The 25,937-nt window shown below is 39.8% G+C and overlaps 1 protein-coding gene across 1 annotated transcript in view; it reads left to right on the plus strand.

The window, feature by feature from the left end:
- The window catches only part of ACSL1 (acyl-CoA synthetase long chain family member 1), a 42,169-nt gene that overhangs the window by 6,873 nt on the left and 9,359 nt on the right, over nt 1-25,937 (plus strand). The window contains exons 2-13 of the mRNA XM_059818192.1: nt 2,290-2,517; nt 10,738-10,852; nt 11,241-11,305; nt 12,611-12,712; nt 16,244-16,343; nt 16,511-16,689; nt 19,469-19,501; nt 19,676-19,727; nt 20,526-20,599; nt 21,508-21,585; nt 23,928-24,062; nt 25,664-25,798. Of these exons, the coding sequence (XP_059674175.1) occupies nt 2,323-2,517; nt 10,738-10,852; nt 11,241-11,305; nt 12,611-12,712; nt 16,244-16,343; nt 16,511-16,689; nt 19,469-19,501; nt 19,676-19,727; nt 20,526-20,599; nt 21,508-21,585; nt 23,928-24,062; nt 25,664-25,798 (1,263 nt within the window). The 5' untranslated portion in view covers nt 2,290-2,322. The remainder of the gene's footprint in view (nt 1-2,289; nt 2,518-10,737; nt 10,853-11,240; nt 11,306-12,610; nt 12,713-16,243; nt 16,344-16,510; nt 16,690-19,468; nt 19,502-19,675; nt 19,728-20,525; nt 20,600-21,507; nt 21,586-23,927; nt 24,063-25,663; nt 25,799-25,937) is intronic.

Genomic DNA, 25,937 nt, shown 5'->3' on the forward strand with positions numbered 1-25,937 from the left:
ACATTGTATTCCTAAATCATAGTGTGTGTGTGTGCAGGACAGCTCATGACTAAGGCAGAGAGAAAAGCAAGTATCTCTTGTAAAAGCCAAAGGTGCTCACTGTGGGGCTTGAGGAGAACAGAGCTAAGCTTGCTTTTAGCCCTTGCATACATTATAGCTCCCTTTTTTCTAGTTTCAAACATGGTGTCTGTGATATACCCAAAAATAACTTGTAAGCCAAGACTTCCTTGTTGGAATGACCTTTTTATTCTTACTGTTCATCTGTGTATATTAAAACTTCAGAGGTAGTTTGTATGCCTGCAATGCTAATGAGCATGATTTGATGCCTAAAAAGCAATAGCATGGTAATCCTAACTGTTAAGTTAGTAATTGATTTTTAAAATTTTTTATGCCCAAGGAAGATTAAGAGGTTCCTCGTTAATATATTCAGTTCTTCTCTACCTTCCATTACTACAGCCCAGTGTGTTGTGGATTTTGAGCATAGTCTGTGGTGTGCAAATAACCAAAAGGCATTTCTATGGTGGCCCTGCACTGCATATCTAGATGATGCAGCCCTGTAACCGGAGGCTATGCCATAAAAGCAAAGAAAGTGGTGGGGAGAGAGGGCAGTGCCTGCAGGCTGGGGAGCGCTCCATGGGTCTGGGACCCTTCCAGAGATGGAACTTGATTCCTTCTTGACGTTGTCCCCATCTGTGACCTTGCTTCAACCTGTCCTTCTGCTAACATTATGAAACCATGGGCCCTTTGAACTATTTTTATGGCTTTTTTGCTGTCTGTAGCAAATCCTTGTCCAAATACTGGTTAGACTTTTTGTGAACTAGGCAACTCTTCTGTTGCCTGGTTGAATAACTGATTGCAGCAGTAAAGATTTCAAGGGCAGACTGTAAACTAGAGATTTTCCTATAGAAATACAGCATCTTAGCCTGGAATGGTTGGTCTTAAAAACTAAGAAGCAAATAATTCTGCCTGCTTGGATTTCAGTGTCTCCTACGCTGCCATCCTGCAGCAGTGTATTGTTACACAGTATGTTCTAGCTATTTAAACGCACACTTTGACATTCTTTAGGTCCTTCGTTTAATTTTATTGTCCATAGGAAATGCCCGGACCTAAATTATCTGGAGTAAATACGTCCCGGCTCTTCAAGCAAGTCGAGCTCAGTACAGGAAGGCGCTGCGTCCCCCCATCCGACAGCGGCCGCTGTCAGCCCTCCCCGGTGGCAGGAGGCTGAGGCGGTGACAGGCGCCTGCGAGCGCGGCGGGCAGGGCGGGCGGGTGCCCTTCAGCGGGCGGTGGGGTGACCGGGTGCCGGCTGCCATTGGCCCTGGGCAGGCCGGCCGCCTGCTGCTTACCTCTCACCTAGTGGGCAGGAGCTGGTGGGTTTGGCATGTGACAAACGTCCCGGGAGACCTTGGCTGTAGAGGAGAGCACCAGCTGAGCTCGCTGCAGTCCCTTTTCTCTGCAGCTGGCTCTTGCTGTGGAATATCCGTGTCAGCAAGCGCCAGCGGGGAGCAGCCTCTTTCGGCTCTTCCTTCTGTGTGAACGTGACAAATCAAATGTGCTTCCTGTGCTTGATTATACTGCTGTGTGCTGCTGCCTTGGGCCTCCTTAGATGCTGCTTTAGTCTGCCTCATGACCAGGGATAAATTGCTGGCATGGTGCTGGGAGAAATAGGAAGCTTGCTAGCATGGAGGAGCTATGGGAGGATATCAGCTGTGAAGGCAGCTTGCTGTAGTGAGCTTTCTGTGCATGACTTGAAGAAAGAGTAGAAAAGAGAGAGTGAGCTTAAGGGACCCAAGAGAGGAAAAATCCTGCTATGCTACTATAGGATTAGGATGCTCTCTGTTAAGTTAATTCAGGCAAATTAACATCTTATACCCCTGCACTCTCTCTCCCTGACTTCACTGTTTGATGCTTACTGTTTAAACAGTCTTATAGTACAGCTAATCTACAAGTAAATATTTGGCATTTGTGAAATGCTGTCTTTTTAAAAAAAAAAGGGGGAGGGGGGGCAAAAGATTGGTTAAAATGCACTGTCTGTTAAAAGCAATACTAAAACTCTGCAGAAATTGCCTCCTGTCAGCCCCACCTGTTCTTCCAAAGTATGAACCAGTAATTTCTTGCTTACTTCATTCCAGCACAGAAGTCTAAAGGTATTGCCTGTCTAGTGGCAGATCAAATTATTTTGATAGTGGGAAGCTAGCAGGACAAAGCATGCATCGCTCTCCTACAACAACAGTGAATTGAAAAGGTATTTAAAATCTTTGTGTGTAACTTTATTTCGTATCAACAGATTCCAGCATCAGGACAACTGCACTGAACTGCAATGCAAGCACATGAGTTGTTTAGACACCTACGAATGCCAGAACTTGGGGACGTCAGACAGTATGTGCGCACCCTTCCGACAAATACGTTGATGGGCTTCGGTGCTTTCGCAGCTCTCACGACCTACTGGTATGCAACAAGACCAAAAGCACTAAAACCACCATGTGATTTAGCAATGCAATCTGTGGAAGTAGAGGTAAGTGTCACTTAATGGATGCTGTTGTTCACTGAATTTTGAAGCCTAAAGGCAGCATTGAGAGGCACCAAACACTGATTTACATAAGAATGCTTCTAAACTTGTAGTAGGGGGGGAATACATTTTAGGGCATGTTTGTTTTTTCTGAAATACAGCTTGAACTCGGTTTTTTGGCTTTCTGAATTTGAAAACCAATTTGAGGGTTGCAGTCATTGTGGTGGTAACTAGCACGAGAGAAAGCTCTGTTCTCAGCACAAAGTCTTCTGATCTGACTGGTGGGAGGAAACTTATGAATGTTACAATTGGCACAGTGTAGTTTTCAGTTCTTGGACATGTGCTTGGGTGATGACCTATTAAATTAGGTCTTGGGGTCAGAGTATGTATGCTGGTGTGTACCGATTAGGCTAATAATTTTATGTTATAATGTTTAGTTTATAATAGCTGTCAGATGAGACTTTATATTGGGTTACACGCACGAAGAGGGTACTAACTGTCCTCAAATGATCTGTGGAAGGATATATTGTATTAGTCCTGCCAAGAGATCCCAGCCATGAAGTAAGTTGAAATTAAAGCAACCACCTGCTAAACTCTGAATACGCTAGCTTAGCTTTAGTTTTATGCTTTTTAGAGGTGGAGTTACCATTAGGGGTATTAATAGTGAAGTCAAATATGGGAACAGTCTGACTGGGAGGAACTGTTGCTTAGAAGCAAATATAGACAACTGATTACATGGCTAGGGTTTCCTGAGCAGCAGTTGTATCAATTTCCCTGTTCACTACAGAATTAAGATCTTTACCACTTATTTCATCGTTTCAAGAGTGCCTCTATTTCTTCAGGGGAGACAAGGTGTTTCCTTTTTTGAAGGAAATGTTGTCCCTAAATCAGAGTTCTTCACCCAGTGTGCAAAATGCCAATCAACACACTGAGTAGAGATATTTGTCTTTATTGCCAGTATGCAGAGTGAGATGCCAGGCATATAACGTTAGCCAGCACACCTTTCAGAAACACACAGGGTCTTTATATGAAAAAGTAGCAAAGAAAGAATCACATTGGTCACTCACACTAAAGTTCATCTGTGCATGTCTTAATTTTAATGTAACTCATTATACTAAAGTGGACTTATTTGCATCTAAAATCTCCTCCTAGGGGTGTATTCTTAGTATTAAAATCACCTGAGGTTAGCTTAGGATACAAGTCTTGATTAAATTCCAAAATACTGCTCTACAACAAATCATATATCACTACGCACCATTACATACACTAAATCAGTTATTGTCTACGTGAAGGTTCTTGACCAGGATACATATCTTAGTTACCAAGGTGAGTCTCCATCTCCGTCCTCAAGGATACCTGAATTCCATTGCTATAATCTAATTCCATATACAGCAGAAGGAGAGAGCTTTGAAAGGTGGTGATCTTCAGGGGAGATACTTACAAAATGTAGGGTTGTAAGACTGCCAGTTTCTTGCATTACTCTTGATAGTGAGAAACTACCACTATAGATTTTTTTATATATACTTGCAGCTGAAGTCTCCCTTTGCAGCACACTCTTCCGTATGGATAGACTGCATCCAGTTGTCCTATATCAACTGCAATTAACATGGCTTCTTCTTGTGCTTAAGAGTAGATGTGACTACAAACAGATGTAAACAAATGTGGCAGAGCAGTTTGAAATTTACAGTAGGTAAACTTTCATGAACTTTAGCAAAGCAAACTCCTGTCATAGCCTCAAATCAGGCACTTTCTTTGCCATATTTCATGATATTGAAATCACAGAATCACTAAGGTTGGAAAAGACCTGTAAGATCATAAAGTCCAACCATTACAAAAAACCCACAAAAAACCACAACACCACGCAAACAAAAAAACACACCACACACCACCATGCCCATCAAGCCATGCCCCACAATGCCATGTCCACATGTTCCTTGAATACCTCCAGAGGGGGTGACTCTACCACCTCCCTGGGCAGCTTATTCCAGTGTGTTACCACTCTCTCAGTAAAGAAATTTTTCCTAATACCCAGTCTGTATCTCCCCTGGAGCAACTTGAGGCCATTTCCTCTTGTCCTGTCGCTAGTCACTTGGGAGAAGAGACCAACACCCACCTCTCTGCAACCCCCTTTCAGGTAGTTGTAGAGAGCAATGAGGTCTCCCCTCAGCCTCCTCTTCTCCAGACTAAACAACCCCAGCTCCCTCAGCCGCTCCTCATCAGACTTGCGCTCCAGACCCCTCACCAGCTTCGTCGCCCTTCTCTGGACGTGTTCCAGCACCTCTATGTCCTTCTTGTAGTGAGGGGCCCAAAACTGAACACAGGATTCGAGGTGCGGCCTCACCAGTGCCGAGTACAGGGGCACGATCCCCTCCCTGCTCCTGCTGGCCACACTGTTTCTGATACAGGCCAGGATGCCGTTGGCCTTCTTGGCCACCTGGGCACACTGCTGGCTCATCTTCAGCTGGCTGTTGGTCAACACCCCCAGGTCCTTTTCTGCAGGGCAGCTTTCCAGCCACTCGTCCCCAAGCCTGTAGTGTTGCATGGGGTTATGGTGACCAAAGTGCAGGACCAGGCACTTGGCCTTGTTGAACTTCATCCAATTGGCCTGGGCCCATCGATCCAGCCTGTCCAGATCCCTCTGCAGAGCCTTCTGACCCTCGAGCAGATCAACACTCCCACCCAACTTGGTGTCGTCTGCAAACTTGCTGAGGGAGCACTCAATCCCCTCATCCAGATCATCGATAAATATATTAAACAAGACCGGCCCCAAAACTGAGCCCTGGGGGACTCTGCTTGTGACCGGCCGCCAACTGGATTTCGCTCCATTCACCACAACTCTCTGGGCTCGGCCGTCCAGCCAGTTTTTAACCCAGCGAAGAGTGTACCTGTCTAAGCAACGAGTCACCAGCTTCTCCAGGAGAATACTGTGGGGGCCAGTGTCAAAGAATGAAGCATTAGCTGGCCCCTCCATTTGAAAGTTTAGTACCACTTATTTCCTAATCTTCTTCCCACTATGGTGTACAGTAAGCTTACTGACACGTCATGTTGCTATAGCAAGTAAAGGTCTGCTATTAGAATTGCACAAAGGGGAAACAAAAATATGCTCTAGCAATGTGATAATTGCAAAAAAAAAATCTCTTTTCAAGGAACATATGTAGAGTAAGGATACAGAGATTAGATCTTACTTCTCCTGGTGAGCTTTCCCAGTCCTGACAGCAGCCACTTAAGACAGTGGGTGGAATGATCTTATGGAGCTGCATGTTTTGGTGGCTGGAATAAACTAGCAGGGAAAGCTTTCCAGCTATGGAGGGCCTCACTAGTCAGTATAGTCTTCAGCAGATCTGGGGAGCTTTGCATTGGAAGATGGTAAAAGAGTGGCTCTTAACTGGCCATAAAACTAGTGACAAATGCTTATTTGCTTGAGACTTTTGACAGCAGTCTCAGTTCACTGCTTTTACCTCTTTAAGATAAATTGCTCGGCACTGCTGGGTTCTGTGATTGAAATAATTGTTTGGTAGTATGAGACTTCACTAAACTACTTAATGCATCATTGATCCATATTGTACTAATTAACAACATCAGCTCTCTGATCAGAGCTAGATAGGTGAACAGCATTATTTTTCCTTGCCTCTTCAGAAAATACATTTTAATAGGAACAGTAGTAAAACTTAAATGAAAACCAGCAGAGTCTGTTAGCATGTCTTGGTGATAAAAAAGCTCAAACTTTGAGAACATGTTGAAATGACCAAGTTCTATCCAGTTTTGTTCATTGACAGTTCAGATAAAGCCCTTAATGTAATGTTGTAAACTGTACCAAACTGTAATAAAATGAGAATGTATGTTTTGAAGCAAGTTTCAAGTGCCTGTTAGAATTGATACTTTTATAACAGTAACAAGAGTGTAATACAGTGCTTGGTATTCAGTTTCTCACTACATTTTGCTTAGAATTCCACTTCACTTACTCCTTTCTCTTACACATGTGTTAAGATGGATTGTCACTTTCACAGAAGAAAAATATCAAACACTGCTCTCAAATTATGTCTTAATTTTTTTTCTGGCTAACAATACAATATTAAAAGGTCTAGGAAGTAAGCAATGTGCTCCAAAAAAGACATGGCAGAAAGCAGTTCTTTACTGTTTTAATATCTAATCTACCTGTTCATTAATGATGATAATTTTGAACTATAAATAAGCTTCTGCTTAATTCTTACTAGTGACTTATTTCCTTGGCCTCTAACGAAGTTAAATGAAGTCAGTGACTGGAGTAGGGTTTCTACATGTTCTGATAATAAATCTTCATAACTTTGTATGGGAGGAAAAAGATCCTAGTTACTGCTGTTCTGGGTCACTTCTCTTCTCTGGAAAGCTTTGATTTGGTACCCCAGCACCCAGTGACCCATTTTAACAATCACTGAGTGAGCATAAAGATTGCATGCTTAGTTGCGTATTGGTACAAAGAGTTACTGAAAGTATCAGATCTGCTAGGGTAGATGCCACAATTAAAAGATGCGGAGTACAGTCTTTTAAAGTATGTGTACTACAGTTACATTTCACTGAAAGAAATCCTCTTGTCTTCAAAGCTCTCAACCTGATCTCTCTTCAAGGGAATTTCTCAGAGGTATAGGTGAAAATCTTTCAGGATCCACTTGAACCCCTTGTCTGTATGAGGGAAGACAAGATTAATGAAGAGCAATTCTAAATAAAGTCTGACTAGTGTGAGACTGCATTGCTGATACTCGTGCTATACTCAATCGTGCACTATATTGTTAAGAATTTCAGTGCTACAGTAATGGTAGAAATAGGGCATTAGTCCTGTGTTTTACAAATCTTGTGCACCCTTAATGTCTGTAATAGTAGGCACATCTGGATCTGTCTGCTTGTAGATTGCTTTTTCCATCAGTGACTGATAGCTGAACAACTTTGGCTGTTGATTTGAGTGCAAGTGTATGACTGTCAAATATATTAAATCTTGCTTTAAATCCCAAGTACTTCTATTTGGCTCAAGTTCTGCTAAAGTGTGTAGAAGGATAACATATAAATAAACAGTAGGATGTCAGTATTTTCTAGTAGTAAGAGTTTAGATTTGTGACTCTGGCTTTTTTCTTCCCTTCAAATATGGAGAGAGGTATTAATCTCAAACTTTTAAACTTACATGCATTCTCCTGATACATTACCAGAACTCCAGATTGCTTTGTCTTTCAAGAATCACTTGATTAGACATGTGCTTGTCTCCCTATGAAGTGATCAATTGTAGCTGTTGTGCGTTTACCTAGGGATTAACATGCTTAAAATTATTTGGCTGGTTTGAAAACTCTAGTTTATACTTCTTGCTGCTCAGAATATGTATGTTGGTGACGCAAGCACTGCTTGCTGGTGTACTTTCCCTCTCAGGAAAATGGAAATTGGGTCTCTTGCCTCTGAGGTATGGTGGAGCCAACTGTGTGTTTTGAAATTACTGCTAATCCTAAGCAGCCTGTGTCAACAAGAAGCAAACCTGTGGCTTGAACAAAAGCAGCTATCTTGTTATGTGACCCAAATTGGCATTGACAGAGTAATATATGCCTCTGTTGTAGAATAAATCTGTTTCTTTCAGCTGCTGCCATTCTGAACCAATGCCAAGGTTTTACTTAATGTCCAGCACTTGCTGTGTAATGGGTCAATTTCCTGCAACTCCCTGAGCTGCTGCAAGGGCTGCCTTACATGAGTAACCAGAGGCTGTTCTTGCATTAATAAGACTTTATTGCCTAGCTCCTTAAGAACACTTTGGTAAAACTGACAACCCTTTTGAGTGCTTACCTTTGTACTGGACGGATCTGTTAGATCCCATTCAAATAACCTGTGTGAAATCAGCCAAACATTCTAGTCCTGAGATTCAGATGTTTGGTGGTCGTAGTGACCAGTGATTTTTCAAAAAGTTTGTTATGAACAGAACTTTCCCTGATATCGCACAAATATTCTGGATAAGGACCCTTTGGACAGGCTCTTAGAGTAGCAAGAACTACTATTTTCAAGCAAAGTGTAGACCAATACTGTAACATTGCCTAGTAGATGAATTCAAACTGGGGGCATAAGGTAAGGTCTAAATGATCTTCAGCATATCCAGGTGTATTTCACTGCATCCCTGAAGAATAACATTGAACTCCTGATGGCCTTCACACAACGAGCTGGGTGTTTTTCAGCAAAACTCTTACTCTAGGGCTGTTGAAAAGTCAGTTAATGTCACTTTACTTTGGGGAAAAAGAATAAAGTAGCAAACCTTAAGCTGGTTATGTTTCCCTTCACTGAAAGTTCATAAGAACTGATGGGGTCTTTTCAACAGTAGTCTGTTATAGAATTTCTGTTTTTTCAGAAGGACAGTGCAGTCAGTCTTGTATCTAAGCAGTGTGCTGTCTGTCTGATAAGTCTCATCCTCAAATCTGGTTAGTGGCTCAAGCCCTGCAAAAACTGCATTTGTGGTGCTGAGTAATAGGGTATGTAAACAAAACAGTAGTAGCTCAGATGAAGAGAAAACAAATATTTCTTGAGTGTTGCCAAGGAATGGCTTAGGATATATTTCACCTGATGCAGGAATTATAGCACACCAAACATGGTACTGATGCATTGCACTTGTTGACATTACCCATGACTGTGGTTACAAACTACATTGTGTGATCTTCCTCAGGTTAGCTCCAGAGGTGGTAAAACTGGGAAAATCTAGAAGCTGACCTTGGTTATCCAAGATTTGTGAAACTGGCACAATAAAGCAAGCAGTCCTGCTTTTCTTTCCAGACAGAGACATGTACTAGTGATCTGTTAATTTCTTGTAGAGTAGATGTTGGTCTGAGTCCAAGTATCCCCTTGAATTTCTAATGTTACAAATTTTTAGAGGTTAAGCCAGTCATTAACTTGTTCTGGGTCATGTTCACAGTGTACGGTTCCACTTACTGTCAAAGGTGTGGCAAGCATTGCATTACACAAAGCATTTTGCTAAAACAAGTTAGACTTGTTTTAGTGTTAAAATATTTTTTTCTTCTCCATACCTTAATGTGCTAGCTCCTTTCTGTGGACACAGGCAATATGACATGCAGATAAACCTGTGTTTATCTAGCTTATACATGAACAGATGCTCTCTTGTCTTCCAGGGAACTTTGAAAACAGGAAAATAAACCAATGGCTGGGAAGAGCCTATGATTGCATATGAACAGGTTTTTGACATTGTGGATGATGGTACAATTCAGGCACAGGTTTAGTTAGGCCAGGATTTGACTGTGAAAGAGTCAGGACTTGACTACAACCATTGATAGAGACAGAATCTTACACAATGTTTACCCAAGACCCTCTGTTTAACCAGCTAGGCTCTTCCTGCTAGGAACTTGCTTGTAGGTGTCTGTTGTCATAGCAGGACTAATAAATGTGGCCCAATAGTACTTGCATAACTGCAGTTTGTGAAACTTGACTGATATAAAATGAGATTATTTAATCAGTCACTCTAAAAAAAGGCTATGTTAAAACTATGAACTATTAAATTCTTGTATTGACTTCTAGTTGTAGCCTATGTAAAAGCTCACCTGCTGAAAACCAGTGATTTTAATCCTCAAGGTAGTATTGTCTTGACTGCCTCTAACTGGATCAGGAAGAAATCTTTTTTGTAAGATGGAACTTTAAATTGGATTAAAGGACGATTTTTATCTGGTACAGAATATTTTACTTATGAGAACACTTGTTCTAGGGTGTTCTTGACCACCCTTAATCATTTAGTTTTTGAAGCCACAGTTTGAAGTTTGATTATGTTTTGTAATCTTAATTAGAAAAGTAGATAAGGGTCTCAACATTAATACTGTATCTAAAGAGCTCTGCAGCTGGAGTGATTTGAAAGCTTGATGGAATTAATTATGCTATATACTGCAATAATAGAGTAAAACATTTTTTTAGAAAAACGCTGTCTAGTAAGGAGTGTCAAAGGACATTTTGTGGTTCTCATTTGTTCTGTGCTATCATAGAAGCTGAAGAATAAGATTTTGCCTGACAGGTTTTTAGTAATGCAGGGAGCAGTCTGATTCTTTAAACAATGTCCTGGGAAACCTTGCAGATCTCTCCCCTGGTGGTGAAAAGAGCTGAAGTTGTCTCAAGCAGAACTTCCCAAGGCTTATAACAAAACTTAACAGATGAGGTGTTTTTTATGCCTTCAGGAAATTCCTGTTCTTTTATAACCAACGAGTGTGTCTGACCTTTAATTGGTTTTCTTAGGGTGGTGAGCATGCTCGAAGGTCCTCACTTCTTAACAGCGATGAACTGTTGTTTTGCTACTACGACGATGTGAGAACAGCTTATGATATATTCCAAAGGGGTGTCCAAGTATCAAGTAAGTCTAAAATTAATGAATTTTCTCAACAATATGTCAAGAACTAAAGGTCTGGGCTCTTTCGAAATGCAGTTGGGGACAGGGGTTGTCTACCTAGCAATAAGATAAATGTATTGGATGTGAGCTTTTTTGAAGGCAAATTTAACTGACCTCTTGTGAAGCAGAGTTGCGTGAATGAAGTCAGTGCTGTGTTCCTTATCCTAAACCAACCTTGTTGCTTCTGTGTCCTTCCCCAGCTTCCCTCCCCACCTCCCCTCTAAAAAAGTTTGTTTTCTGAAGGTGTCTGCAAAGAATCTAGAGGCTTAACACCAAGAGTGTAGTTAGTGTGGTATCAGGACAGAGGAGTCAGGGGTTAAATTTTGAGTAACTTTTGATTTATCATTTTTAGATAATGGTCCATGTCTAGGTGTTAGAAAACCAAACCAGCCGTATGAGTGGATCTCTTATAAAGAGGTAAGTAGTCTCTCTAACTTAGTGCTAGATCTGCTTTTGCTTGCTGAGACCATTGATACAACATCCAGTAATGTCATATTACAAATCTTAATTATTTATAGATGTTTTAAAGTAGTAGCAGAATATTGCAGAAAAGTTCTAGTTCCTATTAGAATACCTTACGGGAACAGCCTCAAATATGTGCAAGGGGGAGAAAAGAGTATCTCCTGCACTTACTTGGTTTATTAATGGTTTTATTTCAGAATTTTTTTTGGGTTATCTTGGCAGCTTTTAATACCTCATTGCTGAATTGTTTAGAATTTGGACACTGCCTCTGAAGGGCTGCAGCTTTGAAGTAGTATTCAGGGATTCAGATTGCTACTACTTTAGGTGCTTGCTTCTGAGAGGCTCATTTTACGCTAGGAAAAGTCCTATCTACAGGAGAGGACTTGTGCTTCTTGACAACTTGTCTCCATAATGCTGAATAATAGTTGTATAGGGTGTTAACACCCTATGCTTCTAACTAGTAGCATGCTCCTTCATGATTGCTAAAAATATCTTTATGCAAATCTTTAACAGCTGTGCACTTTTAGCGCATTCCTGATTTAATCAGTTATTGGTTTCAAATTTGCATAAACCTTGCCTATTGCATACTGTTAAGGTCATTAAACACCTTTTGTATGTAGTAGACCTCACTTCTTCCAAGGTGATTTTGCTGGGCACTTATTAGGTGCAACCTCTCTTTAATAAAGCTTTTCTGTTTGAGCCTAACATGAATTGTGGTCATGTGCTATATGGAAATCATTTGAAAATTGCCTTCCCAAGCTTCATTTATAGAACTAGCTGGGTTTTGCCTCCTTATTCTCTTGCTTTTTGAAGGGAGAACTGCTATTCCCATAGGCACTGAATGAAGCAGGAAGATGGCAGATGTAGTGCTTGTGATTGAGCAGAAATATAATGCTGAATCATTCCAGGGTTACTTCTGGGGTTTAATACAGATACAACAGAACAGCCTTTTCTGTGTATGTGAGCTTAACATTTAAACTTACACTTAACACTTTGAAGTCCAGCTGGATTAAGTGTCTCTTCTGCTGCATATTGACTGCAAGTGTAGTATCTACAATCAGTGCAGTGTAATGGCACTGCAATGTTTAGGTTATCAAAGTCACAGAGGACATCCAAAATAGCCTAGAAAGCTTCTGTCTACTTTATACCAGTTATACCAGTTATTGGCCTTCTTTTGTGAGACTTAAGGTAAAATAGTCTTGAGGGGTGTATACTGATAAGCTCACTCTCAATTTTTTGTCTTTTTTTTTGCCCCTCCAGGTTTCAGACAGAGCTGAGTGTGTAGGCTCTGCATTACTCCACCGAGGCTTCAAACCATCTCGTGTTCAATATGTAGGAATCTTCTCGCAAAACAGACCTGAGGTAATTTAATTGACAGTGTGTGTATTGGTGGTCTAGCTGTTGTTGAAGTGGCTCACTCTTATTATCTGTTGTTTTTTGGCAGTGGACTGAGCTTCCCTACTAAGAGTCCATTTGGGGTTGGGAAAAGGCTAAAGGCTGACATTGTAGACCCACAAGCTATAGACATGGCATCTTTAGCTAAGAGCTGAAACTGATAATTGACACAACTCTTAGTGTCTTATATTGATTTTTGTGCCCAGAGCTGAATGCAGAAGGCTGGAGAGCAGGAAGAGAATCAGGGAATCCAGAAGAACTTAACTCATTCTCTTTTTCCAGTTCATAGAGGAGGGCTGTTTAATGGAAAGCTAATGCAGTACTTAGTAAATGTAATCACCATTTGCTTTCTCTTAAAGTGACATTGGGAATATAAGGTAGTTGAAAGTGGTTGGAAGTCACAAGGAGGTGTTTAAACCTTTCAAAACCCAAACACTTCGTGATTAAATACTTGGACATATAGAAGATGCTAAAGGTGATAGTTCTATCTCTGCCAGAGGCCCTGGGCACAAAGATTCTGGGAAGGAAAGCTGCTGCTGAAGGCAAAAACTGAAAATTAATTGCAGTTTAGTAAAGGGGCAGAAGGACTAAGGAAAGTGACATAATTAAAGATGATCACCTGACAAAGCAAAATGATGTTATCAACCTGAGACAACTATAGGGACATTTAGATTGATTAGCTAGTGTCTATCTATTTTAACCCAGAAGTGGTTCTAGATTGCTGTTCCTAAAAGTATGATGAAATACTCAGTAAATTTTTATTCTCTAGACTTGTTTATTAAATCTGTTCAATAGGACTGAATTTCTCTAGCCTATGTTATGTGCTTAGTAGCTTGAGCTGGTACTTGCTGCATTAAGCTAGTTCAATCCAAACCTGTACAGATAAAGAAAAAACATTTTTTCCAGACTTTTAAATCTGCAGTAGTTTGCTGTTTGGATTTTCCTGCTGGAATTCAGGTTCCAACAGCTACAGTTTTATTTCTGTAATAAAGGCTGGGATGTCTCCAATAGGAAGCTGTTAAATGACATGGTGTTACAGACTCTTCAGTCTCCTGTGCTTATAACATTATGAACTGGAAGTAAAAAAGGGAGCCAGATGTTAGTGTTGTGCCAGTTTGAACTATTTCTCTACAGACCTTTGGGGTCAAAGTCTTTGACTGCTGGGTCAGTGGATTTTCTGAAGAAGAGCACAGTAGTGTGGCCTGCTCTTGGATCACAGACACAAAATGTGCTTGAGTTGCATTGCTCCAGCAGGCTTTTGAGTTGGGTCAGGAATGAGCTGGAAAGACTTGTTTAAATCAGCAATTTTAAATCTGGGGTTTTCCCTGCTGAAAACTACAGGATGGGTGTTGTGACATCACCAACATAATCACTAATCCAGATAGGAGATTATGTGAAGTTTTTTGTGTGAAATGATTCGCATTTGTCAGTTCAAGGAACAACTGCTGGGGAAATCCCCTAATGGGGAAAATCCTAGCATGTTACTTGCTTAAATGTTCATAAAAAAACAAACTTGGATTTATAAGTAAAAATATTCCTTTCTCTTTGAGCAACTGGAAAACAGATGATCTCTTCTGCAAACAAGAATTTGTGTTTTGGATTGAGAAAACAGGATAGTAAAATATACAGTGTCCCTTAATAGAATACCAGAGCCATGTCAGAAAACAAATTGAAACCTTCAGACTGCTGTCTGTATTCAGTACTAAGTGCTTGCTTGGGCTTAGAGAGAACTCAAGTGTTGAGGTTTGATACTTGTATTTAAATACTCTTAACTTTAGAAGCTAAAATGGAAGAAAAATGTCTTGGTAGCCCAGAAAATAAAGATGCTGGTTGTTGTATTGAGAATGATGGTGTGCAAGAGTTGTTGGAGGCTGCGACAGGAAGCTGGTATTGCTGTGTGCAGCTTCTGAAGTCTATTGTAGTAGACCACCACCCTATTAAAAGAACTATAAACCTCAGGCTGCTGAACAGCAATACAGATGCCCCCTTGTTACATGTGCAGGTGGATGCTATCTAGGAAGAAATATTCAGTGGACCCTTGGCTCATATAGTTGTGCCTGCTTAGACTTATCAGTATGTCTAATGTCTGCATGAAAGTCTAATCACCTGTTAGCTGGCCTTGCACTAATCTTATAAGAAGTCTTTTTGGACAAGAGGTGTACAACTTGCCTATTGTGTAAATGCTTTCAGAAAAATTCCCAGCATTTAAGGCTGTCTCAATCATTGGAGAACTTACTTTAGGAAACTTGCCTCTAAACAAACAGTTTGTAAAACTGAGATTTAGCAACTTTGTTAATGTAGCCTCTGTATGGAATAACCAGCTGAATGATGTTTAAACTTGTCATCATACAGGGGTGAGGTAACTGGCTAATGTCCTGCAAAAACACTGGAATGTGTGACAAAGTTTGGGGGTGGGGAAGGGAAACAAGCACCCTTGTTAATGTAATCCTTGTTAAATTGTAAGTTCTGATAACTTTTAAAGATGCATGTTGTTCCTGTAACTGCAACTGACTAGAGGTACAGCGTCTGAGAATTTTTGTCACACTCTGGCAAAAACTGAAATGTTCCAGTTCCACTGGCCTCTTTGTGTGTCTGGAGGCTCCCATTTCAGGAGTTGCATGCTACCGTGTTTTTTGGTGTAGCTAGTTGTTTACAAACTATACCCAATAGCTACCATCCAGAAAAAGAATTGCATGACTATTTTACCTTGATGGTACTTTGGATGAAATCAGGCTTGCTGTAAGGCATTGTCAGCTTGCATCACATACAATAAGGCTGCAATATCCATTATGTTTATTGAGTACTGTACTTGTTAGCAGACAAATCCTTCTTATTGCAGCTTGCAGGGATGTAATTGCATTTTTTATAGAAGTCTTCAGATTAGATTCCTTTAAAGAAGAATGATTAGTCTTGAAATGCTGAAAAACTTTCTGGGGCTGGCTTTCCAAAGGACTTGTAGTTTAACTGCCTATGTTGCATGTCTGGCCATCAAATGAGATGCAGACAATGTAGAGGTAAGAATACTGTGTGTATATAAATGTAATGTGTGTCAAGACATGAGCAAGTCCTTTACTGATTCATATACCATGGTAATAGAATATTGAAGGCTTTGGCTACCTCAATAACCTAAAAACCAAGGAAAAAATTGTACTCTTACTCAGTCTCGTTCTTTCAGTAGGTAAATAAGGAGACAGTTAATGTTAACTGTTTTTTCAAAAGTACTTAAAATTACTCTTAAGGGCAGAGTTGAATTTTTATTGAATTGGATTCTTTCCCATAGCTCCTTATTGTTTGTTTTTACTTTCCTCCTTCCACAGATAATGTAGTAGGTCTTAAAAGCAAACAAATGATACAAACTGCCACTTATTTTTTTTAAAGACTTGTCCAAATGAGCTCAGTCCTATTAGCTTCCTTGTTAGAACCCACATATGAGTCTTTCTTGGAGGTCTGTTATGATAAGCATACACATAGTGACTTGCATCTCTTCTTTTTGTGCAGTGGGTTATCATTGAACATGGATGCTATGCATTCTCCATGGTGGTAGTGCCACTCTATGATACACTGGGAACTGAAGCAATTACGTACATTGTGAACAAAGGTAGGACACTTTCAGTAGTTCAGCAACTGAATGTATGATGGCAGAGCTGACTGAGGGCAGAACTGTAGCCTTCTTCAGAAGCGTCTTCCATTACCATGTTTTGAAGTATGTATAGGTTTAGCCTAAACTCAACTTGTCATATTGATAATGTTGTTCTCTTTCATCAGCTGACTTGTCACTGGTTTTCTGTGACAAACCTGACAAGGCCAAACTTCTGCTAACCAGTGTGGAAAAGGGGGAAACTCCAGTACTCAACACCATTGTTATCATGGAGTCTTTTGGCATGGATCTTGTGGAACGTGGCAAAAAGTGTGGGGTGGAAGTCTTCAGCATGAGAGAAATAGAGGTAAGCACACTTAACCTACTTTACTGCTTTCATCCCATTTACTTGTGGAGGAAGAAGACAGTGTCTGTTGAACAGATTTTAAAACTGTGACAAAATGCAGTGGATAACTATCTCTTGGATTGAAGTTTACACAAAAAGATTAAAAAAAAAAAAGGAAAGCAGCTTGCTAGTAGTATTTCACAATGCTCAAAATGTAAAAGCATATATGCCAAGATTATAGAACAAAAGCTTGTTAATGTAGTCCAGACATAACAACCAGATCTGAGTGTTAAGGCTTGCCCATGTGAAGCAGTAACATGATAATTATATACTGTGACTAATACTTCAGAAATACTTATTTCAAAAAGAGCTTGTGTGGGTTTTGGTCTTGTGAAAAATGCCATCTTCCCCTGTACACTGAATCTACAAAATGTTTTCTGGGGGAGGAGGAAAGTGGCAGTAAACTGTTCCAGGGTAAGCTTATGGTAATGTAGGGGGATGAAACTTCCAGGTTTTGAAAGTAGAAACCATTTTGCTTAGCCACCTAATGTTCAGGTCTTGGTTTTGCTTGTAGTTATTTTGTCTGCATAGATCACTTACGCAATTTTGTTTCATAACTTCACTCACTATTTGGAGAACTCTGTCCCAGGATCAAATTGCATAAAGTACATCTTTACTGTGAGATTATGAAACCAGGTTTAGCCTGGAGTTCTAGTGAAGGCTTGGCTCACTAGGACTTGAGTATCTCCAAATAAGTGTACTTGTCTTGTGCAGGTGTCAGTAACTGGTGTGAAATGCTTCATTTCACTGAACTTGTTTTCACAGCAGTCTTAACTGCTGTGTTTAACAGGGCCACCTTCTGGTGAAGATACAAAAATGCCAGTATGTCTTTTAAAAGATGATTAGCTGTATTGTAGCTAACTAGCCTCAGCAAGAACGCCAGGTTGAAGTGGGGCTAAAAACATTATGAGAAGTAAGTGACTTATATGGTGCCGTAGCTCACTGGCAAAGGGGTTGGGTTAAACTTGGAATAAGATTGGCCCAACTGCAAGTTGGTACGCTAAAATCAGCTTCTTTCCTTGAGCTGAAGTCCACTTTTTGGCAGAGGAAGATGCATTCCACTGGATCTTCTACCTACAGAAAAACAAACCCGGGGTGAATGTTATCTTTAAGTTAGAAGTTTAGATGCTTAAGTAGTGACTTCCAGTAGTACTTTGTAGCTCTTACTTAACAACAGTTGATGTTTGATTAATGCAGTAATAGGTGCTTGAAGAGCCTTTTGTCTAAATCTCAGAAGTTAGCCAAACTTAAATATTTCTAATAGTGTTTCAGTGAGCAGGAGTAAGTTTTGTAACCTTTAAGAGGTAGAGGCTTTTAGTGTCTTCTGAAAGACAACTATGAGCTGCTTAGGAGCTTAGATTAGAATAGAATGACTATTTCTAGCTTTAAGTATTTGTTTTCTAGATTTCTGGCTTGAGCTTATTGCTCAGTTGTGCTTTATAGGTTATGTGACCAGTTCCTCTGTGTGACCGCCAGCTTGGTTTCTGATGCCTAGTATCTGTATGTATGCTGTGGTTACTTAGTGCTGAGTAGCTGTGAATAAATGGTTCTTCAATAACTCAGTTCTGGGAGATGAAAAGTCTGTGGAGATCTTAGCTGTATATTCAGTAAATACCAGATCTTACTCAAAACAGGCTGTAGGGAAGTATTGAGCTTCTGGTGGTACTTGAAATGCAGATGCTGTTTTCAGCTCATAGTGGCAAATTTTTGCATAATGGCCCTGTTTCAAAAGGGCAAACTTACAGGTATAGGAATGTTAACTGTATTTCCAGACATTCCTCTTTTTTTTTCCTTAAACCTCTTTGGGTAATCTAAGAGGTACATCATACTAAAGGAAGTCTAGGGCTTGTAAAGGAATGCATAGTGCTATTGTTGTGTACTTGGAATGTAAAGGCAATGATGAAGTTGATGTGTCTGCCCTCAAAGGGTGCTTCCAAAGCTGTACTTCAAGAGGTCCATTTTAACTTGCATCAGTCCTTAAGCTAGTATTGTTTCTAGTCTTAAATAGGCATGACAGTAATAAGTGTTGATTTGAAACATTAAAGCTCATAAATATTGAACATCAGCTTTCAAATCTTTCCTCTTAATCACTATATCCTTGATGACAAAAGGATCTTCTTGGTATCCATTCCCTTCTGCCTAAAGAGCTATGGTATCATTAATGGTCAAGCCTGAATAATCATAAGGGGGGGAGAAGGAAGGAGAAGAGGTTCTGTAGGAGATAGTCTAATGCTTTCTGCTCTTCAGTATAAAAGGAGCACAAACCACAAATGACCCTTCACAGGGAAACTGTCTTCCTTCTCACAAGTAGTGATGTTGATGCGAGGTGCTTACTGAGATCAATCTTGCTTCATCTGTTCAACAGTTGTCAGTGGCATGTGCCTTCTGCATGAGGTATAGGATTGATTACCTGCTGTGGCTTGTCATAACACTGCTTAACCTTGAGCTTCTAGTGAGTGACTTCTGGTTTACTAGCTGGAAAAGAAACTATGAGTTTTAGATTAGTTAACGCTTTTGCATTTGTAGAACACAGTAGTTATTCTGTATATCTTTAAAACATCTTTAAAGCCTTTGTTACCTTTTTAAGTTAAAAGGCTTTAACAGACAGTCTAAATAATGGAATACTATGGTGTTTGGTAATGTTTGTCTAGTATTTTAAAGCAAATTAAGATTTAAATTTAAAGCAAAAAAAATTACGTGCTCATGTCTAAACTGTCTCTCTCCCCTTTGCTTCCTGTAGGAGCTGGGAAGAGCACACAGGCAAAAACCTATGGTGAGTAGGAAATTAGTTGAAGTTACTTAATCTGAAGCTGGATAGCATTCTGTAGATCAAATTAGCAAATCTCCCTATCTCCTATAGCTCAAAAGTAACACTAGTATTTCAATGTTTTGTCCAAGAAAATATTTTTCCTTGTTAAACATACTAATAGTTTCTTAACTCTCATAGCCTCCAAAGCCAGAAGATCTAGCAGTCATCTGTTTCACCAGTGGAACGACAGGTACACCTCATTACATTATGCAGAATTTATTATCCTGTATGTGCAAAAATTAATTCAGAAGCCCTCCTACTTTTTTCAAGACTCTCCCCTGCTGCTGCATCTTTTTGGCAAGTAGTAGCTGGGGAAGTTTTAATGGTAAGGTTCCCTTTGATTTTTATTTTTTTCCCATTGATCAATACAGAGTTGCTGTATTGGGTGGTGGAGGTGTTACATTTTTGGGCTTGGAAATAAGTACTGGACCTGTATCTCCATTATAATAAGGACTCTGCGTCAGACTTCCAATTCTTCTGTAGTCTTTTTTGTACTGTATTAGCGAACTTGTTCCTTAACTCTATGCAACCTTGCTGTTAAGACCAAAACAGAAAGACTACTGTCTAGATGTCACATGCTTGACACTTATGAGTTAGTATCCAACAGTGGCAGGGAGCAAAAGTCCAATGACAAGCTACATTTTTAAAGCAGGTATAAGAACAGAAATTAGTCTGGGTTTGATAGCTGCGTCTTCAAGTGTTGTATTTTGAATGAGAAGCTTATCCAAGAAACATGACAACTGAAGAATTTGCTCTCCTTATGAAATTTGAGGACTTCAACAGAAACTTACTACTTAATTGTTACCAGCTATTCTTGAAAGTGTGTTAGCAAGTTCTCTGCCTTTGTTTAATTGATATACAAAGAAAGGTATTAATATTGAAGAAGGGACTGATTGATTGAAATGCTATTAGATGAGTTTTACCACCGCTTGGTAACTTTAAGGATCTAAAAATTTCACTGTTGCATCGTGATGTGCTTCTTCCTTAGGAAACCCCAAAGGAGCTATGATCACTCATCAAAACATAGTCAGCAATGCTTCAGCTTTTGTGAAAACTACAGAGGTAAACTGCAAAGGTTAACATTGTGGATTTTCATGAAGGGAAGAATCTCAGGAGTAAAACCAACACTGAAATCTCATTAACTTTGATCTTAACTTTTAGTAAGATCCAAGTGAAAATGTAACTTGACAGCACTCTGCCCATGCTAGTGTTTGTCGTTAGTGCAAGCTCTATATCGGAGGGTTTGTGCAGAGGCTAACCTTTTTCACTAAGGAGCTAAATTTATTTTAACCCCCAAAATAATGAAAGCCCTTGCAAAAATGAGAAAGAAGCATAACTCTGTATTTTTACTTGATACAGTGTTAACTTTTAGTTTACAGTAGACTACTAAAGGTCATCTGCAGGCTAGCTAAGAAGATGGTTCTAAGTTCTAACACATACAGATGTAATTAAAAATACAATTGTACTTATTTTGCCAAGTACTCTGCATATAGAATTGTTTTTAAATTAAGCAACTGGTCTCATTTTGATCATGTAAGGTACTCTTGATATCAGCCTGATGGGAAATTGGATAAGCAAACTTTCTGAACTAAGATGAAAGTGTGTATTTTTTTTAAACCCCTAAGGCATGCTACTTTAACCTTTTTTGGTTCCCCCTCCCAATGTATATAATGGAACTTTCTATGGTCTCTCAGAATTTGTTTCTATTCATAGTCATATGAATGATAAGTTGTAATAATCTGGTCACTGTACTCAACTCTAAGAGATCATTTCCGCAGTGTGTGTTTACTCATGCTAGAAGTCATTGCTGTAATATTTTTAATGAAAGAAAGGCAATGCAGCTTCATTACAAACAGAATTGAAACAAGGCTGTGCTCTAGAGTTTAGACATTAGATTTCATTGTTTTGTTTAACTTAGGCAAAATAAAGAATCAATGAGAATTAAATTTAAACTTTACTAACACTTTCAGAAAACATTTATGCCTTCCTCTGATGACGTTCTGATATCATTCCTGCCCTTGGCTCATATGTTTGAGAGACTTGTTGAGGTAAGCTCAAGTTGTACTGAACTATTGAGAAGCTTGCTTTTCTTACAGAATGCATGTCTTTTGAATCCCAGTGATACATGCTATTCCTTTTTGACTCTTGCACATGTATATGAAAGCTTGAGGTGTAAGGTTCAGGAAAACAATATCCCATAAGCAATATTCAGTGAGTGCTAGACAATTGGTTTTCATGCCAAAATATAAACATTAACCTTAGAGCTAGGGTTGATAAGAAATTGGTTTACTAGAACATGAGACAATCCCTTAGCACATGTACACTGCCTAGAAATTCCCTCTAATGTAATCAGTGCAGTATTAAAAATCCATGCCGTTCTTTAGTCTGCAAACTTTAAAAATTTATTTTATAATGTGGCATCCTGCTTGCTTACACAAAACTAACTTCAAGTTGGTTAAAATTACCATTGCTTCCAAGAAACTTCAATAAAAAGGGAGGGATTTTGTTTCAGTGGAGTTCTCTTTTAGGAAAGGAAAATGGCTTTTAATGCCATTTAATGACAAACTTTGAAGCGCTCTCTCAGCTTGTTTTACCATATAGCAAAACCTGGTACTTCATTTTTGACGATGAGAGGGGGCTCAGGTTGTCTGAATACTGCAGTCTTAAGGACCTCTGAGCCCATAGTTAGGTGGTATGCATTATGGAAAGGATGCAATTTCCTCAAACTCCTTATATATAGTAGAGGCACAGGTGTTTCATTACTGTACTTATGGAAGTTGAATTAACACCTCCCTTAAGTGAGATTACAAATATGTGTGTTGAAGGTAGTCATGTCCCAATTCATGTAGGGAAATAAACATCCTCCATGCAAGTGTGAAAAGGCACATGGAGCCAGAAATTGTCCTGTGATTTCAGTTAGGAATACTGAGCTTTCTACCAAAATGTGTGTGTATGTATGCATAGATAAAATGTGTATATGCATATGTGTCTGTATGTTATGAAGATTGGGAATAGAGCTTAACTGAGGCATACAGGTGCCCTTAGGCTTTTCAGCACGCTCTTTTTGGGTAACCTGGATACCAGTCATACTTCAGTGTCTGTTTTACTGCTGCCTGCCTTGCACCAGAAGGTGCAAGCTCTATAGGTAACTGCTCTGCTCTTGATCATGCAGTAGAAACAGGACAGGAACTTGTGTTCTAAAGCATAAAACGAGAAGAAAGTGTTTGGATCTCAGTATTCCTCTGCTGTTTGAGGTCTCTACGAAGTAGGTGTTTACCTGTATGTTTACATAAGGAGATAAAGCAAGGACACCTTTGGTAGAAAGAAGAAAACATTTGTTACTGTTTGGGGTAGATATGAACACAGGTTTTGTGAAAAGCAGTCTTTAGAGTCTGCCTCTGTTGTAAAATTCATGTTTGATTTTTGGCTTCCTAAGGAAGCTAGAGGATCAGTGAACTTGACAGGACAAATGTGTCCCCACCTAGCAAAGGCTGTTGCTGCTCACTCCATCTGGACTGATGCATTTGCAGCTTTTTAGCCCATGGTGGCAAAGCACAGGTGAAGGTGAAAAGTGGCACTTTAGCATGTCTCGTGTGCAGGAAAGATGAGAATTGATGGCAGGGAATGAAGGAAGAGGTGTTACAGAAGAAGCAGAAGAAACAAAAACTAGTAGGTATAGAGAAACACGAGTAGGGATGTTAGTAAAAAAAGCCCAAACAAAATAGGAAGAAAAGGGATGTATAGGTGCAGGGGGTGGATCTTCTAGACTCTTAACATGGAGAATATAGAACACAACAGGATTAAGTCTGCCTTCCTTGGTGTAGGTCTGAAGTGATGCAAAAATAATCAGTGACTCTGCTAGAATCTTCTAAAGAGCATCTTGATCACCTAACAACAAATCTGCTTGCATCAGTCTTATGAAACAGGAAGAAAAACCAGAGCAAGAGAATGAAAAGAAAGTAGCATGAGGCAGAAATCCCTGCTTGACCAGTACATAGCATGTGCTGATGCTTTTAGTATATAGCAGGGAACAAAGTTCTAGTATTTTTAAATAAGTCTGATAAATATTTAAAATAAGTTCTGCTTTTCAGTCTCTTGCTGCCTCTGAGTTGCTGGCATTGCCTTATTTGGCCAACTGCAGCTTTTTGGATAGGGGCTTTTGTGCTATATCTCATTCTATCAGTCATGCCTGTGTACACCAGGCATGTCTTGCTACTTGATCTTTCCAGTCCCATCCTATAGTCTGAGAATGCTGCAGAACTAGTCCAGAAGCTGAGAGGATTTAAGATGGGTACTGCACTGTCCACTCTGCATAGAATTGTCATACACATATAGCTAGAACACATTATACATGCTGTGTTTTCAGATTTTTTTATTTTTTTCTTAACAGTGTGTGGTTCTGTGCCATGGAGGTCGGATAGGATTCTTTCAAGGGGATATTAGACTACTTATGGATGATCTAAAAACACTGCAGCCAACTGTATTTCCTGTAGTACCAAGACTGTTAAACAGAATGTTTGACAAGGTAAGTCTACAGGCATGAGTCTAGACCTGCACAGGGTTTTAAGACTTCATGAAGTCTGCTGACATGGTAGGAGAAACTGTTGTGCTCTGGGATGTTAAATTGGCATGCTAATGAATTGGTGTATCTCTCGCTAAAAGTGCAGGGATTAGTACTGGTTGTATTTAAACACTTTCAGGCAGCAAATACTAGTGTTGAAAAGCCTGACTAGGAAACTTGGTTCTCTCTAGCTTGATTAATGACTTAATGTTTTGCTCTGAGCAAGTTATTTAAGTCCAGTCTACAACATGAACATGAGGCTTAGCATCTGCATGCCATGCTTTTAGCATCTGACTCATGCAGTGGAATTTGCAAACCGAGGTCAGGTGTTTGCCTATGTTTGCACGGACACATACAAGTTTCCTATGCAGCAGCCAGCATGTTCTAGCAGGGAGAACTATAAACCAGCCAGTCCAGAGTGCTGGGGAGAGGGTGTATCAGCAGTCTAAGTCTCTCCTGTACTTGCTGCTTGCCTGCTGAGGGTCATCTGAGATGGAATTCAGAAGTAGACTCTTTCTTGAACTTAAAATTTTAAATCATCCTTTTGCATGTGGATGACTGACTCTTAGGATACAGCTAGAGGAGTTGAAGGATACAACAAGAAGTCCTGTGACTGCTAAAGAAATGACAGACATGTCTATGCTGTCTTAGCTAGGACATTGCTCTAATCATGAGGCTAGAGGAACAGCAAGTAATACAAGGTTCTGTTTGGCCCCGAGGAACGAATATTGAAACTCTGATACATTTAGAGGGAAATTCTAAGCCCTGCCTGGAGTGCTTAAAACTTAGCCCTTCATTCTGCTTATGCATTCTACACTGGCGTTTGAGAAAGAGCCAAAGCTTGGGACTCTCTTCTTTCATGATGTCATATTGCTTGTTGACTCTGGTGCCCTGAGGCTTTCACACTTCTATGGCACTGTTTTCAACCTCACCCAGCCTTGCAGTAACCTAGCATGTGAAGATAGGTGGGAAATTGGGGGGGCCTAGTGCTGAAGAGCTGCTGGGTTTGTGCCTTTCCAAGTGAATATACTAATCTGTGGTCTGCTGTTGAGTCTGCTCTGACTTGTTGAGAACCACCAGAAGGAGCCTTTGAAAAGTGATCTAAAAAGCAAGTTCATATATGCAAGACAGATCTCTCTGGTATTTCTGAAGGGACCTGCATCTCCTCGGAAAAATTGGTTACTTTACATATTATGATGGTGTGCTTTTTAGAATATGCTGGGGATTATACTTAATTCAGCTTTTGATCCAACTGGGATAGGAAAGTAAAACATCCACTTTTATTCATACATTTTTAGTGAAGAAACTATACATTGAAAAAGCATCACACAGTTGGATGGGAGACAAGAATTAGTTAAGTGCTAATTTTGGTGGATATCTCTTGAACTGAGGTAAAAAGGCCTAAACCAAAATCCACAAGTATTTCTTACCAGAATTAAAGTGCTTACCAATAAAGTTTGTTTAATTTATTTGGTTTTCACTGTTAAGTGTCTCTATGCATGCGTCCGTAAGAAATGGAATGGTAGTCTGTGGGGCTTCTAACCACAGATCATTTTTCTTTATAGATTTTTGGGCAGGCAGATACTTCATTAAAGAGGTGGATGCTGGATTTTGCTTCCAAGAGGAAAGAAGCAGAACTCAGAAGTGGTATAGTTAGAAATAACAGTTTCTGGGATAAAGTCATCTTCCGTAAAATACAGGTATGCTTGAAAGCCTCCAAGTCTAAGAGTCTTTATATGGTGGATATTGGAACTTTTTTATTATGTTATTTGCTCATGATTATTTTGAGAACAGAGCTCCAAATGTGCTTACTGTGTTACAGAACAGCAGTTTGACATG

The sequence above is a fragment of the Gavia stellata genome, chromosome 5 (assembly GCF_030936135.1).
Source record: "Gavia stellata isolate bGavSte3 chromosome 5, bGavSte3.hap2, whole genome shotgun sequence".
Classification (NCBI taxonomy): domain Eukaryota; kingdom Metazoa; phylum Chordata; class Aves; order Gaviiformes; family Gaviidae; genus Gavia; species Gavia stellata.